This window comes from Castor canadensis, chromosome 9 (genome assembly GCF_047511655.1).
Source record: "Castor canadensis chromosome 9, mCasCan1.hap1v2, whole genome shotgun sequence".
NCBI classification, from domain to species: domain Eukaryota; kingdom Metazoa; phylum Chordata; class Mammalia; order Rodentia; family Castoridae; genus Castor; species Castor canadensis.
In genome coordinates this window covers 111,728,141-111,745,554 of record NC_133394.1, presented here as the reverse complement: position 1 = coordinate 111,745,554, position 17,414 = coordinate 111,728,141, and the positions used below count along the sequence as shown (strand labels likewise).

Sequence of the window (17,414 nt, the reverse complement as noted above, 5' to 3'; positions counted from 1 at the left end):
GAAATATATTTAAAGTTATTAGAAGATTAATGGAATGTTTGCTTGCATTTATATTTTCTGTTCTTTAATTTTAGTGACTTAGTTCATACAACAGAAAGCCTTCGACAATCAAAGTTGTCTTCTGTTAAAGCTGAGAAAGAAAGTGCCAATTTTGATTTTGTTTTGGAACCCTATAAAGTTGAAAATTCAAGATTGAGTAGGGAAAATAATGAACTATACCTGGAGTTAATGAAACTGAGAGAGCTCTCAGAACAAAACATTAAAGGTAAATGAAAATTTGGTAATTCCTTAAATGCAGTGTCTTCACCCTTTTTGTTTTTTTATGTAGAAAGGCTAATGTCTGATTCTGAAATTTTTGAGTAGAAAAGATGATAATCCTACTAACAATTCTTAAAAACCGCAGGGTATGTTGCAGAGTTCACGAGACTGAAAATAAATGTGTATTCTGTAGAGAATCAGTCCTCACGACATGTAGATGAAATTTTTAGTGTCAAAACTACTATAGAGAATATTAAATGCTACAACTAAGAAACGTTCTTAAAACAACTCCTGTTTTTCCCTTACTGAAAATAAAAATAGTAGAGTCAGATGAAATCCGTGCATTAGTCTGTGAGCTAGGAGGTAGATAATATGATTTCAAAGGTACAAAGTGAAAGGAACATGGCTGTTTTATTATAGATTATTCTTATGTTAAATAGAAAGCCCTGTCTGTTACCTGACATGATTTCATAATCATTTAGCATCACACTCAATTTACTGGATCAAAAACCATGTGTACCTTCAATACCTACAGCAGGAAAAAAATGTAATTCCCTTTTGTGCTTAGTAAGTTCTTTGTAGTTTTGTTAACAGTGGTAGAAAGGGTAATGGGCTTCAAACAAAGCAGGTGATGCCCTTTAAACTGATGTGATTGTGGTGGTTGAACTCAGGACCTTGTGCTTGCTAGGCAAGTTCTCTTAACACATGAGCGACTTCGCCCACCAGCCCAGATTCCTTGATCTTTCGTCTTTGAATCTTTTCTATCTTAAGATTTAAAAACTTCATTGAAGAAGTGTGCACGTGAAACAGCTGATCTGAAATTTCTAAACAACCAATATGTACATAAACTCAAACTTTTGGAGAAAGAGAGTAAAGCTAAGAATGAAAAAATTCAACAACTTCAAGAAAAGAATTTGCATGCTGTAGTTCAAACTCCAGGTAAGTCTGTTCTTCCTCAAAATAAAGCTTTTTTAGAATTATAATGAGGACAAAACTGTGAGTTGTATGTATTCTTTTATCAGGATCGATTTGTTTTTCAAATGCAATTCTAATCTTGGTCAGATGCTGAAAAAGAAAAATTACCCATGTGTGTTAGACTGACAAGATTGATCTATCCATTAAAAAAGTTACTTTACTTGTAAACATAATTAAGAAAATACTCCCTACTCCTTCAGGCTATAGCATGACTTTATATTACAGGTGACATTCCATTATATTCTAGTTTTGTTATGTCAAATTTCAGTTATCTGTTCTTTGACATTGCTTAATAAGGGTATGTACTTTAGTTCTCACTGCTGCAGCGGTGAGACATCTTGGGCTTATACTAGCGAACACCACAAGGCACACTCAGCTTTTAATCTTTCCAAAACCTAATTCCCATAAACAGAAGAACAGATTAAATCTGGGCCCACATGTCATACATGCAAGGCATATAAAACTTGTCTTTTGAGCTTTTCAGCAATACATTGTTTAAAGATCAGGGTGGGTATTTACATATGAGGGGGAAAATATTTTATCAGTGTATTATGTTAATAAGAGACACACTGTGTAATAAAAAGGCTAACCTCATAAAGGAAATATAAATCAAAATGACATTGAGATTCTGTCTCACGGTAGTCAGATGGCTGCCATCAACAAACAGACAGCAACTAATGCTGGCAAAGAAACGAGAACCTGCTTCTTTATACATTGTTTGTGGGAATGTAAATTAGTGTAGCCACATGGAAATCAGTATGGCGGTTCCTCATAAAATAAAGTGGAATTACCATACAATCCTGCTATACTGATGCTGGGTATATATCCAAAGGAATCTAAGTCAGAATAAAATAACCATGCTTATTGAGGACAGTCATGGTGTCAGCCTAGATGCCCACCAACTGATGAGTGGATAAATTGAATGTTACATATGCACAATGGAGTATTATTCAACCATAAAGAAGAACAGAATTGGATAGAACTAGAGATCATTGTATTAAGTGAGATAGGCTAGGCTCAGAAAGATAAATATTGTGTATTTCTCTTATATGCAGACTCTAGGTTTTAAAAAAAAAGACAGGGAAGTGAAGGGGCCATATGGTGGGGTGCAGGAGACCATTGGGAGGGAGAAGGGTGAATATGATTGAAGTACATATATGCCAGTATGTCATGTTGAAGTGATTATTTTGTACAATTAATTTTAAAAAGGCTAACCTAGAGTATTTAATTCTGAGACAAGTGGGTTTTTTGTTGTTGTTTTTTCTCCTTAATTTTTTAAAGAAACTCAGTTGTTTTTTTAGGTGGCAAGAAAAAAAACATTGCTTTCCGGCGTCAGCGGATGCAGATCGATGAGCCAGCCCCTCCCTCTGAAGTCAGCTCTTACCCTGTTCCGCAGCCAGATGAACCTTACATCGCAGATCTTCTGGAAGTGGCTGATAACAGGTGCATGACAGAACTTTTGTTGGAAGTTGAGAGTGTAGCTCGGACAGTGTGTGCTTAGCATGCTGCGTTCAAGCTGCAGCACCAAACTTACTATATTCTTTGTTGGCTTAATTGATCACTGATTGACTGTGAGTTTCTTGCTTAGGAAGGCTTTTGCCTGTAACTGTTGTGCTCCCAATATCTAGCACAGAATTTTGCACGGGCATTCAGTAAGTACCTTCAGAATGCTATTGAGTGTTTTAACTTTTTTTGAAACTTTGATTTTAAATAGGTCATGTATTTGATGTTTCTGTCTATACTTTAAAATAATTTAGTGCCATCAGGAACCTGTTCTGGGAGAGTTGCATAGACAGTAAGTTTCATTTCAAAGTAAGTTGTCTTTTACAGGAATCTGTATTACTTCAAATTTATATCAAATGCCAGCTGGACATGAATAGATTTATAAGTGGATTTGATATTCTTATCTCATTATTTCTCTAACTCTGTATTTATATTTCCTTAAGTTGGAATCAGATATAAATTCCATTTAATTAAAAATTCATTAAGTCTCTTAGACTGGGCCCTGCACAAGTGTTCTGAGATAAAAACGAATAAGATGATGTTGCCACTTTTGAGAGGCCTGCAGTCTAGTGTGGGGATGAGACGAGGGATGCATGAAATGGGGGTGTTGCTAAAGTGGTAGAGTGCTTGCCCAACAAGCATGAGGCCCTGAGTTCAAACCCTGGTACTGCCAAAAAGAAAAGTTCTAATCTCGGACTTTTCCTCAGGCAGTGTGTCATTATTAAAGAATTATTTGGGTTTCAGAGATGGAATTAATCTCTTTTAATTGTCTTATTCACTTTAATTTGCACTTACATTTTGTTTGGAGCTAGAGCATTTGTGCATTTATGTGAGTACACTTGCATACATAATCTTGTCCTCAATTTAGATTATGGGAGAACTAGTTCTAGCAATAGTGGGGACATGCTGTGTCCAGCCTCAGTACTCCATGTCATGGGAAGACGCCCTTCAAAGCGGAGCTGGACTCAGACTTTACCTTTCCCATCCAAAAGTGGGTTATGTCATATTGAGGTACTACAAATACATGTGAGTACTTGTAGAATTCAAGTAGTGTGAACAAAATCTTGATTCTCTAAGAAATTACAGGTTTCAGAAAGTGTAGGGTTTTTGCTGTAGTCACTTGGAGAATTGCAGTTTTATTAATTTTTTTTTCCTTCCAGGATGGCAGAATAGTTTATTAGAAAATACAGGGTTAGCTAGGGTCAGAAAAACCTGCTTTAGTCCCTTGTTTCACTCAATGATGTAAATTTGAACTAGACCCTCAGTTTCCTGAACCTAAGATAGGTAGCAGTACCTCAGAGTTGTCCTAAGGATCAAAATGCAGCAGGGAGTGTTTTATTGCATACTTTAATTAAGTTTCAAATTATTTACCTCTCAACTTTTATCTGTTCTTAAAAAATTATCTCTCCAAGATGATGTACCAGATTTATGTTGAGGCCTTGGGACTCTTTGGCACAGCCCTTCATCCCCTACTGAGAAGCAGAAAGTAAAGAGCTCATAAAACAACCCATCGACTTTCATGTCTTGTTATCTTGTCTGTCTTAACAAATGTGTATGTATATTGACATTAGTTATAAATGTGTTTCAGAATTCAAGAACTTCAGCAGGAAGTCCACCAACTGCAAGAAAAGTTAGCAATAATGGAAAGTGGAGTGAGAGATTACAGCAAGCAGGTAGAATTTTTATTACTTGCATATGAAGGGTTGAGGTAGATGTGCCGTGATCATGATATGGTGCTGTGACTTATATTTGGTAGCACTGACAGTGAGTTTTTATGCAGTCCTTGCCTTTCCTATCAGTTCACTGATAGAGTGAACAACACCTGCCCATTTCCTTCACTGTTCATTGACATGAATAGTAATTTTTTGTTTTGTTTTACTTTCTTTTTAGGTGAAACGTCTGTCTCCCCAAATAGAATCATATAAATGTTATTATTTCCACCTCAGGAGGGATTTTATTGAAGTGTGCTGTGTTTTATGTATTTTTTATGATTTTTTTTTTGTTACAGATTTTGACATTTTGAGCATAAATTTCTTTGAAATTACTCTTCTGTGTTGCTGTATTTTTGTGCATTTTCACTGTAAGCAGCTTTCGGGAGAAGCAGGGGAATTAGATACAGTTAGACCATAACCATGGCAAGCTTTGTCCTTTTGTACTTGTTGCTGTCTTGGTGAAATTACAAGCTTGCTTTCTTAAGATACTTACTAAATTTTGAACTGAGTAGCCTGTTCTTCATTTTCTGTACATGGCTACATTTTTTGAAATGATTTGTACATACAAATCTATATGGAACTCACTTGTTGGTATAATTGTTAAGTTTTTAAAGTAATTTGAAGATTATTTGGATTAAAGTGAACTTAAAAGTAAGGAAATCATAATAATATCAAACAAAAAAAACTTACTTTATGAGGAGATGTAAAATAGCAGATATGCATGAACTAATGTTATTGTTATTTTTCATTTTATAATCACACTTTCATTGCATTTTTTTTTCAGGTCCTTTATAAACATAAACTGGTCAGATTTTACTAACTCTGTAAGGTAGCTGAAATGTTTTGAGAAAATTGCTTGACCATTCTGGTTGATTTTGTTATCAACCACTCTGCTGTCAGTTTTTGCTATTCTTGTTTTTCCTTGAGTTTTATTTTTGTGTTTGTTTTTAAATTTATTTATTTTTTTCTCAGCATGTGTTCCAAATTTGGGGTCTAGGGGCACAGCACAGTGGATGTGCTTGACATGCCAAAGACCCTGAGTTTAGACCCCAACACCCAAAACAATACCAGCACTCCAAATTTTGCTGTTCTCAGATTCTTTCCTCAACTTATAAAACCTCCTTTCTCAGGATATCACCATATCTAAACTTAATTTTTTTACCTTTAAAAATAACAATATTTATACCGAGGCTCTTTGAGGTCTATGGGTAGGGGGGTTGTTTCTGTTTAAGGCCTTATTTTTCAGAGTTGTCTCTACTACCTAAAAATGCCGCATTGTTTTATGCTTTTGTGTCATTGTCTAGAACAACCCTCTTCTCTTTACAGCACTAGCCACAGTCTTTGGACATATTTGTCTGATAAGACCTTTCTCGATTTTCACAGGTGCAAATATACCATGCAGAATAAATCATGTCTCTCCCTTGACTACTGTGGTGCCACATACCTATTCCCTTTATTCTGTCATTGAGCACCATATTCTGTGGCAGTTATTGGCTTACTTACTAGTTTTCCCTATAAAGTTCTGTGTTCCTGAAAGTCTGAGACCATCTTTTACTCATTGTTATATACCTACTTCTATGTTTAGTAATTGTTGAATTGAATGTTTGTTTTTTTTTTTCAAACTATTTTATTTATTCATTCATTTATTCACTCAGGCAAGGAAAACCAAAGCCTGCAAGTTTGTGAAGTTTTCCAAGTTTTTTCATGTGAATTAGTGTCAGTTGTTAATAGTGATCTTTTAAATTATGTCTGTCATTTTCTAAATAACAGATAATAAATTCAATTCATTCCTGATTCTTACCACTTTTTATATTGAGGTCAATGCAACTCAGTTTTCTTAGTGTTTTACATTTTTTTCATTCCACGAGGCACTGAAGTAGTTCAGACTCAGTTCTCGTACTTGAACATGTTTGTAATCTGCAAGCAACTTTCTTTTTATATAAACAATTGCCTTAGAGGAGGAAGAAAATTCAATTAGAATTTATTCAATTGAAAATGTAAATTAGCAGATAATCTATTCAATGAAAAAACTAACAGTGCTTATAAAAGCTACCTTGACATTATTTATGTTGGGGTTTTCTGTGTTACTTATTTTTGCACTTCATATATGCATTATATCTAGATATAAATATGAATGTCAAGCTCTTGTATACATTATGGGACATAAGAAAAAAGTATGCTTAAGTAAATGGCCAGTGTTGACCATTTGGTTTGCAACCATATTTTTAAAACTGATAGCTTGACTCTATGTCCTCAGATTGAGCTAAGAGAACGAGAGATAGAACGCCTGTCAATTGCTTTGGATGGTGGTCGCTCCCCTGATGTCCTGTCTCTGGAGACTAGAAATAAAACCAATGAAAAGCTTATTGCTCATTTAAATATTCAGGTAATGACTCTTAGAATTATTTCACTGAGTGTAAAAAATCTTAAGTGTTTATAATGGTCTATGGGTAGAAGTGACAGGATTGTTCAGTGATGTATTATTTACAGTGGAAAAATACGGGGCAAAGGTATCTATAAAATAGGGTGCAGCTATTGAGAAATCTTGCTCTTAAACATATTTGAGACATAATGATAGTGTTTAAAATTTAAAAAAAGATAAACTCTGGGAATACTGTGATTTTTAATTTTTTCTTTTTAAATGTATGGGCTGGAGGCATGGCTTAAGAGGTAGAGCACCTGCCTAGCAAGCTCAAGTCTCTGAGGTAAATCCCAGTATAACCAAAACCAACCAAACAAACAAAAAAAATAGGAAAAAATGTTCGTGTGTACTTGGAAGAGAAGACTGTGAAAGAGAGCATTCTAAAATGTACTAAGAAAGCTTGTTTTGTGAGATGAGATATTCTTCTTGGTGACTTTATTTTTAAAAATTTTATGACTATTTTGATAGCGTAATAGAAACAATTTAAAAAATCTATATGTACCTCAATTAATGGGGTGGGAGTGTAGCTCAGTTGTAGAGTGCTTGCCTAGCATATACAAGGCTCTGAGTTTGCAAATAAATAAAATAAATAAAACTTGAAACTTTTCTTCCACTTGATCTAATGGTAGAAAAGCAGTTGATGTCTGACACATGAACTTTAAAATTGTAGATATATCAGAACAGCCTGAGCAAAGCTGGAGTTTAGTAAGTAAAAAATAGTAGTAGCTCTAGAATAGTGCTGTCTGATAGAACTATGAATAAGTCAAATATGTCACTTAAATTTTCTATTTTTATTTATTTATTTATTGTACTGGACTTTGAACTCAGGGCTTCATCCTTGCTAGGTAGGCATTCTACCATTTGAGCCACTTCTCCCATCCAAGTACTAACCAGGCCCAACCTTGCTTAGCTTCCGAGATCAGAAGAGATCGGGTGTGTTCAGGGTGGTATAACTGCACACTTGAGCCACTTCACTAGCCCTAAAATTTTCTAATAGTTTTTAAAAAGGGTGGGGGGCGGAAACAGGTAAAATTAATTATAATGATGTATTTGTTCCAGTGTGTCTCAAATCTTATTTTCGCACGTAATATTTTTGTACTGTTTTTTTCTTAACTAGGACTTTGTAATCCTATGTATATTTTACAGTTTTTAGCACATCTCAGCTTGGACCATCCACATTACAAGTGGTTAGTAGCCATATCTAGATGCTAGTGACTACTGTATTGGACAGCACAATCTAATATCATTATTGTGATTTTCTTGTCATCGTTTTAGAACTCTGTGTTGAGAAAAAGTTAACACAAATTTCTTATGTATCCTTCTGTGCTTGGAAATCAAAGCCAATGGATAAATATTTTCATTAAACTACACAATGTCAGTTTCGCAAATAAAATCAGTTTTTCAGTTTGCAAATATAAAGTAGCTATGGTTTTACCTTCAGTATCTTTCAATATTTTTTTGAAATATTAGAAAGTTCATTATTTAGGATAATTTTCCAATTGATATACCTTGTGAATTGCAAATTCAATTTAGGTTGACTTTCTTCAGCAAGCTAATAAAGAACTAGAGAAGCACATTCAAGAGCTTACTGAGACCAAGGATACAGTGACAACTGAAGTTGTTAACTTAAGTAACAAGAATGAAAAGCTCTGCCAAGAATTAACTGAAATAGACCAGTTAGCCCAGCAGCTGGAAAGACATAAAGAAGAAGTGCTGGAGACTGCTGACAAGGAGCTTGAGGAAGCAAAGGTAATGTCTGCCTACTCTGTAGGGGTATCCACTAGTGCTTCTAGCACAGTGAGCTTGAGCCCTTTTCACACTGGTGTTCAGGTTTGGGATTTAATACGTGTGTGTGTTTGATTTTGGTTTTGTCATTCAAACTGTTCTTAAGTGTTTTCCCACTCTGTAAATAATTGTTGATCATTGATTCTAAATGTTGTTTAGAAGTTTTTCTGAGGCACACTGTTCTTAGGATAAACTAAGATAAACAAAACTCTTAGGATAAACAAAACTCTGTTCTGTTTGACTTTGAGATATCCATCTCTGTCTTTTACCTCTGCCTTTCTGAGAGAGCCTCTCAAGTTTGTCCTTTGTCATTTTTTTGCTCAAGAATTTCGGTAAGGTGTTTTTAAAATTTTATGTCCTGACACATGTTGAAGTCATTAGCTAACATTTTCATCTTTAAGTTTAAGTAGATGCAAACAATGAAATTTCTAGTTTATTGTAAATATTGCTCTCTTAAAATAAAACTTTCATCACTATTTTAAATATAGTCAATAAAATTGAAATGATCCCTTCTCCTTTAAACCTTCCCAAAATTTTTTCTTATTTTAACATTTTATGTTTGAATGTCCTTTTATGATGAGTCTTTCATACCTGTCTGGAATAAAAAAGTGTACAAATTGGAATTTTTGTTTTTCAAATTTTTATGTGACTATAGTTAAAAGAGTTAACATTTTCCTATTAACAGTGTTATTGTTACCACGATTAGTAATCAGTCGACCAACATGTTTGTGACATATGTATCACAAACGTTGATAAATACAAAAAGGTAAAAAAAAATTATTGGAATGCATCTCTTAATGAACTATAATGAGAGAAAGTGATATCTTATTTAAAGCCCTCAGCCAACCCCAACATTTCAGATTTAAAATTTTTTGTATGTGTGGAATTGGGGTTTGAACTCAGGGCTTTAGCGTTTGCAAAGCAGGCACTCTACCACTTGAGCCACACTTTCAGTCCATTTTGCTCTGGTTATTTTGGAGATGGGGTCTAAGAACTGTTTTCCCAGGCTGCCTCAAATCACGATCTTCTTGATCTCACCCTCCCAAGTAGCGAGGATTACAGCTGTAAGCCACTGGTACCTGACTAATAAATTACTTTTTTCGTGTATATTAGTGGGACCGGAGCTTGAACTCAGGACTCTTTATGCTGGTAAAGCAGATGCTCTACTACTTGAGTCATACCTCCAGTTTTCCAAAAGTTTTTTTTAATCTAGAAATAGTATGCTATTATGGCATAAATGAGATGTAAGCCTTTCTTTGGGGCACTGTTAAAAAGGCAATTGTGAAAGAGAGTGGAATGGAGAATTCATGTGATACCTGACCCACAAGGAAGGTCTTAGCTGGGCCACTTCTAAGAAGCATATATATATGAGATATATATATATATATATATATATATTTCATATATATATTAAGGATTTAATATATATATCTCATATATATATTAAGGATTTAGATATTGATTCTTTAAAACCATACTATGGCTGGGGTATAGCTCAGTGGTAGAGCATACCATAGTTTTGTGTAATTTTTAAAAAGTCTTCATGCCAGGAGTAGATATAACTTGGTTTGAAAACCACTGCTGAACATCACTGAGTTGATTTTATGCAGGGTTACCTCTACACAAAGGAAACTACCGCAACATAATTAAAACCATTAATTAAAAGCACACAGCAGACATACTCAGTGTGCAGAGACTAAATGTTTTTCCTCTGAAATCAAGGTCACGTCTAGAGTACATACTCTCATCATCTCAATATAGTACGGAGCCTGGAGTGGTGGCATTCTCTTCTCATCCCAGCACTTGGGAGGTCAATACAGGAGGATTGTGAATTTGAGGTCAGCCTGAGTTACATAGCAAGACCCTGTACAAAAATTAAAATAATAATAATAAAAAGAACATAGTACTGGAAGTCCTGCCCAGAACAGTAAGATGAGAAAAGGAACCAAAGGCAAGCAGATTGCAATCTTTCCTTGAAAGTGACAATGGTCATTTTTCACAGTGCCGTGGTCACACATGCAGAAAACCCTAAAGATTTCACATATATGCACACACAAATAAAATTAACAAATGATGTCAACAAAGTTGCATGTTACAAAACACACAAAAATCAGGTGCAAGTCTATACACTAACAATAAAAAATACAAAAAGGAAATTAAATGACCCCATTTACAATAGCATCAAAAAGAATGCAATAGTTAGGAATAAATCTAACTAATGAGGTGAAAACTCAACACCTGAAGACTACAAAAAATATTGCTGAAAGTTAAGACATTAAATGGAAAGATACCTTATATTCATGAATTGGAAGACTTAATATTACTAAATAATCCAAAATGATCTACAGATTCATTGCAATCCCAATGCTTTTTTTTTTTTTTTTTTTTTGTCATTAAAAAACTGAACAGTTTTATACCTCAGAATCTTGGTATACCAAAATTTCTTATGTACCAATTTCACTTGGGCCTGGTTCCAAGGAATTAATCTACATTGAGTTTCCTTCCTTCGTTCCTTCCTTCTTTCCTTTTTTCCTTCCTTCCCTCCTTTCTTCCTTTTTGTCTTTTTTTTTTTTTTTTTCATTTTTCTTTTATTATTCATATGTGCATACAAGGCTTGGTTCATTTCTCCCCCCTGCCCCCACCCCCTCCCTTACCACCCACTCCACCCCCTCCCGCTCCCCCCCTCAATACCCAGCAGAAACTATTTTGCCCTTATCTCTAATTTTGTTGTAGAGAGAGTATAAGCAATAATAGGAAGGAACAAGGGGTTTTGCTGGTTGAGATAAGGATAGCTATACAGGGCATTGACTCACATTGATTTCCTGTGCGTGGGTGTTACCTTCTAGGTTAATTCTTTTTAATCTAACCTTTTCTCTAGTTCCTGGTCCCCTTTTCCTATTGGCCTCAGTTGCTTTAAGGTATCTGCTTTAGTTTCTCTGCATTAAGGGCAACAAATGCTAGCTAGTTTTTTAGGTGTCTTACCTATCCTCACCCCTCCCTTGTGTGCTCTCGCTTTTATCATGTGCTCATAGTCCAATCCCCTTGTTGTGTTTGCCCTTGATCTAATGTCCACATATGAGGGAGAACATACGATTTTTGGTCTTTTGAGCCAGGCTAACCTCACTCAGAATGATGTTCTCCAATTCCATCCATTTACCAGCGAATGATAACATTTCGTTCTTCTTCATGGCTGCATAAAATTCCATTGTGTATAGATACCACATTTTCTTAATCCATTCGTCAGTGCTGGGGCATCTTGGCTGTTTCCATAACTTGGCTATTGTGAATAGTGCCGCAATAAACATGGATGTGCAGGTGCCTCTGGAGTAACAGTCTTTTGGGTATATCCCCAAGAGTGGTATTGCTGGATCAAATGGTAGATCGATGTCCAGCTTTTTAAGTAGCCTCCAAATTTTTTTCCAGAGTGGTTGTACTAGTCTACATTCCCACCAACAGTGTAAGAGGGTTCCTTTTTCCCCGCATCCTCGCCAACACCTGTTGTTGGTGGTGTTGCTGATGATGGCTATTCTAACAGGGGTAAGGTGGAATCTTAGTGTGGTTTTAATTTGCATTTCCTTTATTGCTAGAGATGGTGAGCATTTTTTCATGTGTTTTCTGGCCATTTGAATTTCTTCTTTTGAGAAAGTTCTGTTTAGTTCACATGCCCATTTCTTTATTGGTTCATTAGTTTTGGGAGAATTTAGTTTTTTAAGTTCCCTGTATATTCTGGTTATCAGTCCTTTGTCTGATGTATAATTGGCAAATATTTTCTCCCACTCTGTGGGTGTTCTCTTCAGTTTAGAGACCATTTCTTTTGATGACCCAATGCTTTTTTTTTATAGAAATAGAAATAAGTGCTAAAATTCATACAGAATCACAGGAGACCTGGAAAACCAACAATTTAGGAAAAAGGGCATAATTAGCATAGTTTCATTTCTGCATTTGTGGTTTGTGTTCCACTATAACACTCCTGTAACTCATCCCTCTGTTTTTCTCTCTTTTTGCATCCCCTGTGTCTTGAACACAGTATACTGAACATGACTTCTCATGGCCTGTTGACAAGTCTCAGAAATGACAACTTGGCTCAACAAAAGATTCCTATTGATTTTGTGTATGTGTTACTAGAGTTTGAACTCAGGGTCTCGTGCTTGCTAGGCAAGCACTCTACCACTTGAGCCACACCCCCGGCCCTGTTTTGCTTTATTTTTCAGACAGGATTATTTTTCCAAGGGCTGGTTTCAAACTGTGTTCCTCCTGTGTAGCTGTGGTTACAGGTGTGTACCAACACCCAACTTGTTTGTCGAGGTAGGGTTTTCCTAACTTTTTGCCCAGCCTGGCCTTGAACTATGATCCTCCTGAACTCCACCTCCCAAGTAGCTGGGATTACAGTTGTGAGCCATTGTGCCTGGCTGTTAGGTCATAATATTTTAATGGCCTCCTGCTCTCGTAGTTGCAGTATGAGGGATCCAGATTGGTAAAAGCAGGTGAGGAGAAAGCATAGAGGAGAGCTTTGCTATCCTAGGTAATGATAATACTGTAAGATACATCCTAAGAATCAAGACCCAAGGAAAATCCTACAAGTGTACAAGTAAAAAGAAGATTTTTCTTTCAGATAGATCCCTGAAAGCATTCAGGATACCAAAAGATTAAAGAGAAGCCTCAACTTTGCTTCCTCTTCATTGAATCTGAGTGTTAGGGAAAACGCCTCAGAACTTACTGGCGAGAGAGACATGAACCACCAGAGAAGTTACTTGGTCTTATTACAGCATTATGCCTTAGTGTTAGATATTCTTAGACTCTTAAGTGATTACCTAATAGGCTTTTTATTCCTAGAAAGAGATCAAAAGAAACCTCTGTGAAATGCGGAGTCTTGAAGAAACAATGGCAAAACTTAAACTGGTAAGTTGATGTCATGCTGAATTGCCAGCATTTTCAGCAAGAAATTTTTGTTTCATTTTACATATATTTTTGAGATGTAGTTTACTTATAGTGTCTACTCTTTTAAGTGTATACTCTGGTTGTAGTATAGTCACAAAGTTGTGTGACTGTCACTATTGTCTAATCCCAGAATATTTTCATCTCTCTATACCCATTAGCACTTACTTCACATTCCCCTCTACTTATCCCCTGACAACCACTCATCTACTTTTAGTTTGTATAAATTTGTCTATTCTAGCTATTCCATGTAAATGGAATCCTACACTGTGTGGCTTTTGTGTCAGACTTCTTTTACTCAACATGATGTTTTCAAGGCATGTTGTAGCATGGAGCAGTACTTCATTCCTTTTTATAGTTGAGTGATATTCCACCATGTGAGCATGCAATTTAATATTTTTATAATCTTTAATCTTTTATATTGTAAGTTTACATGTAAAATTAAAATTTGGAAACCCATTAGGAATTTTACAATCTTTTAACTACTTTATGTTTTGCCAGTTTACTTATATTAAAATCCAAACTTGGTACTTACTTGGTATATTTGTTGACTATTAAAAACACTCAGTTCTTTTTAATAGTTTTGTTTGGTGTAATGGAAACTATTTTCCTAGTCAGAGTGCTTGTTCTGGTAGTCTTCAATTGAAAAAAATAGCAGTCATCTCAGCAGAAGCCTAGATACAGCGTACAGTCTGGAACTGGCAGAAAGAAAATCTTGCTTACAGGTTGAAAGTAGGTGGTCACATGAAAGATTAAAAGGTTGTTGTTGTTGTTTTGTTTTTTCTAACCATTACATTGGAAGAGTTTCCTCTAAGATTCAAAAGCAAGACTAATTTTCACATTTCTCTTTATGTATATTCTTTAAACAGTCAAGCTGCCGTGTTCTAGTGATGTAAGTCAACGGGGAGGAAACCATCTGTGATATGCTGGTGCATAATAGGTGCTCAAGTGCTTGTTAATTTTTTTTGTATGTCCATTATAAGGAGTGTACCACAGTGGCTTCTTAATTCACCTATGGATAATTGAATTAATTAAACCTGCTAAAGGTTGTCCCTCTGAAGTCTCAAAAAATTCTCCCAGGGGGTCAATCAGTAAAGGAGGTGTTTTGATGATGTTTTTGTGGGAATGTGAACTCCATAAGGCTGTGTATTTTTGTTGTTCACTATTTGTATGCACACTGTAAGTGTTGCATATAATTCATAATACTTTGACCAAATGTTAATAGTGTTTGCTGACACTAAATGTAGTTATTTTCTTGTATTTTCCACTCATGCTGTATTTTATGTATTTTTAAGAAAGATAGAGGAGCTGAACCAATTTGGGTTATAATACATATATACATGGAAATATCACAAGAATACTCCCTGTGTTGCTATCTTAAACAAAAATGTAATTTTTTTCTTACATAAAATCAGAGAATAGGAAGGTCCAACAGGTCCTGCGGGGTGTGGGAGTTGGTACCAATGGGAGGGGGAGGAGGTGGGAAAAGGGGGTAGGAGGGTGAATATAGTACAAATACTGCGTACACATATATATAAATGGAAAAATGATACCTGTTGAATCTATTCCAAGAAAGGGGGGAGAGGATAAAGGAGAATGGTGGAGAGAGTGAATTCAAGTATGATATATTGTCAGAACTTTTATAAATTTCACAGTGTATCCCCACTCAGCACAACAATTTTAAAACAAGGCAAAGGAAAGCAGATAGAAAATGATCAAAAGTCTCATTAGAGACTATTTTGATTTAATAAAATGTTTTCCTTTAAAAAATAATTAATGATGATATTAATAGCTAGTTACTATCTATTAAGCAGTCGCCATACCCAGTGGAAACACTGGGTACTGTGTTACTGGATATTTACTACTGCCCTCTTTTTTTTCTTTTTCCTTTTTTGGCAGCACTGGGACTTGAACTCAGTTTCACGCTTGCTAGGCAGGCACTCTACCACTTGAGCCACTCCTCCTTTTTTCTGTTGGGTATTTTCAAGATAGGGTCTCTTGAACTATTTGCCCAGACTAACTTTGAACCTCAACCCTCCTGATCTCTGGCTCCCAAGTAGCTAGGATTACAGGCATGAGCCACTTAACACCTGGCTACTGCCTTCTTTTTAAATGTAAACTTTAATAATCTTTACTGTACAAGTACATATTTATTTAGGACAGTATGGTAAACAAATTAGAGTAAAATAAAAGTAATAATTTTACCATCTACAAGAGAACATTGTTTATATTTGGGTTTTATGGTGCTATTAGCCACAGCTGATAACTGTAATTGAAACTGTACATTTGAGTAATTAAAAGTGTGTGTACACATACCTGTATATGTGAATTACTATTATATAAGTGTGCTTACAAACATGTTTTACTTTTAAGTGCTGTTACATAAAGTTATTAGAAATCTTAATTATAGCATTAAAACTTGTAGGAATTAAACTTATGCCATAAAGAGAAGGAGAGAATGAGCAATGAGCTACTTCTGAAGTCAGACCTGGAAACTGTTGTTTATCAGCTTGAGCAAGAAAAGCAAAGACTTAGTAAAAAAATGGAAAGTTTTGCAGTTACAGGTAAGATACAGTGTTAATAACTTTAAAAAGTAATTGAGATTTGTTCTTGATACATTGTTTTTCTTAGTAAATGATCTCTCATTCATTCAATGAATAAACATTTGTTGAGTGCTTATGGTGAGCCAGAAAACACAGTAGGTATTGTAGTGATAGTAAGAATCTCTCTCCCTCAAGGACCTTAAGGACTTTTTAATATTTTGACTGGTTGGTATATCTTGAATATCTTGAAGTAGAAACATATCCTTATTTGATATAAACCGATAATGGAATTAACACTAAGAAGAAGACCATTCTGAAGTGGTAGGAAATTGAAATACAGAATATTTGTAAGGAAATGCAGCAGTATTACCTCAAAATCCACACTTATTGTTTCTGTCTGGTTCCCACTGCTCCTTAGGTTCTCAGGCCATTCCAGTTGGCTTCCGTCTCCACCTCACTAACAGAACTGCTCTGCTAAATGTTCACCTCCATTGTACTGTATGCAGTGGGTGCTTTTCGTTTATTAGCTTGTTTCATTTTTAGCATGTAACACAACTGCCCATTCCTTCCGCTCTCCTACTTTCTTCCTACCTCTCTGCTCACTCCTTGAGATGAATTAGTCAACTCATGAATTTGCTAGTTGCTTAATATATATCTGCTGAATGAAAGAAGTAGAAATGAATTAGCATAAATCATGAAATAATTCTAAGCCTCAGAGCTGTGATGAGTATCCATTGAATTAGGTTGAACTGTAAGAAATTGCCAATAGTTGGCTACTTTGGGCTCATAAAAAGATAATTTATGTGGTTAATAACTAGTAATTGTGATCTAGGTATGTGGGGCAGGCTTGTAGTCCCAGCCACTCAGGAGGCTTAGGTGGGAAGGTGAGCACAGGCAATATAACAAGACCCTGTCTTAAAAACAAAAACAAAAAGCCGATAATTGTGTTTATTTAAAGAAAGACAGGTTGTTTTGATCACTTACGTATGTGTGTATTATGCTTAAATTCAAGCTTAACAAAGTGGTAAATTTGAGCATATTTTCATTGTTTGCAGATACATTTTAGTGCATTTTCAGGTCCCTAGAAACTACCATGTAGAAGTTTTTTTGCTTCTATCTAAGGTACTAGCTACTACTCATCCTATGATAAGACAAATGCAGGGGAACTTTGACTTCTTGGACTTAATTTAAACTGTCAGTTTTTGCACTTTTTTTTCTCCTTTTTAACAGTTACCACTTGGTATGTCTGATACTTGTAAGCAATACACAGAAATGTTCATG

At 35.3% G+C, this 17,414-nt stretch overlaps 1 protein-coding gene across 5 annotated transcripts in view; it reads left to right on the top strand.

The window, feature by feature from the left end:
- Cep135 (centrosomal protein 135) overlaps positions 1-17,414 on the top strand; it is a 74,131-nt gene that overhangs the window by 11,846 nt on the left and 44,871 nt on the right. For 4 of the 5 annotated variants that reach the window (XM_074042200.1, XM_074042202.1, XM_074042201.1 and 1 more), the window contains 8 exons: positions 75-265; positions 1,030-1,197; positions 2,535-2,676; positions 4,325-4,409; positions 6,706-6,834; positions 8,404-8,619; positions 13,489-13,554; positions 16,016-16,154. In XM_074042200.1, the coding sequence (XP_073898301.1) occupies positions 75-265; positions 1,030-1,197; positions 2,535-2,676; positions 4,325-4,409; positions 6,706-6,834; positions 8,404-8,619; positions 13,489-13,554; positions 16,016-16,154 (1,136 nt within the window). Of the gene's footprint in view, positions 1-74; positions 266-1,029; positions 1,198-2,534; positions 2,677-2,717; positions 2,886-4,324; positions 4,410-6,705; positions 6,835-8,403; positions 8,620-13,488; positions 13,555-16,015; positions 16,155-17,414 lie in introns of those variants that run through there. The other variant, XM_074042203.1, reaches the window with a different exon arrangement.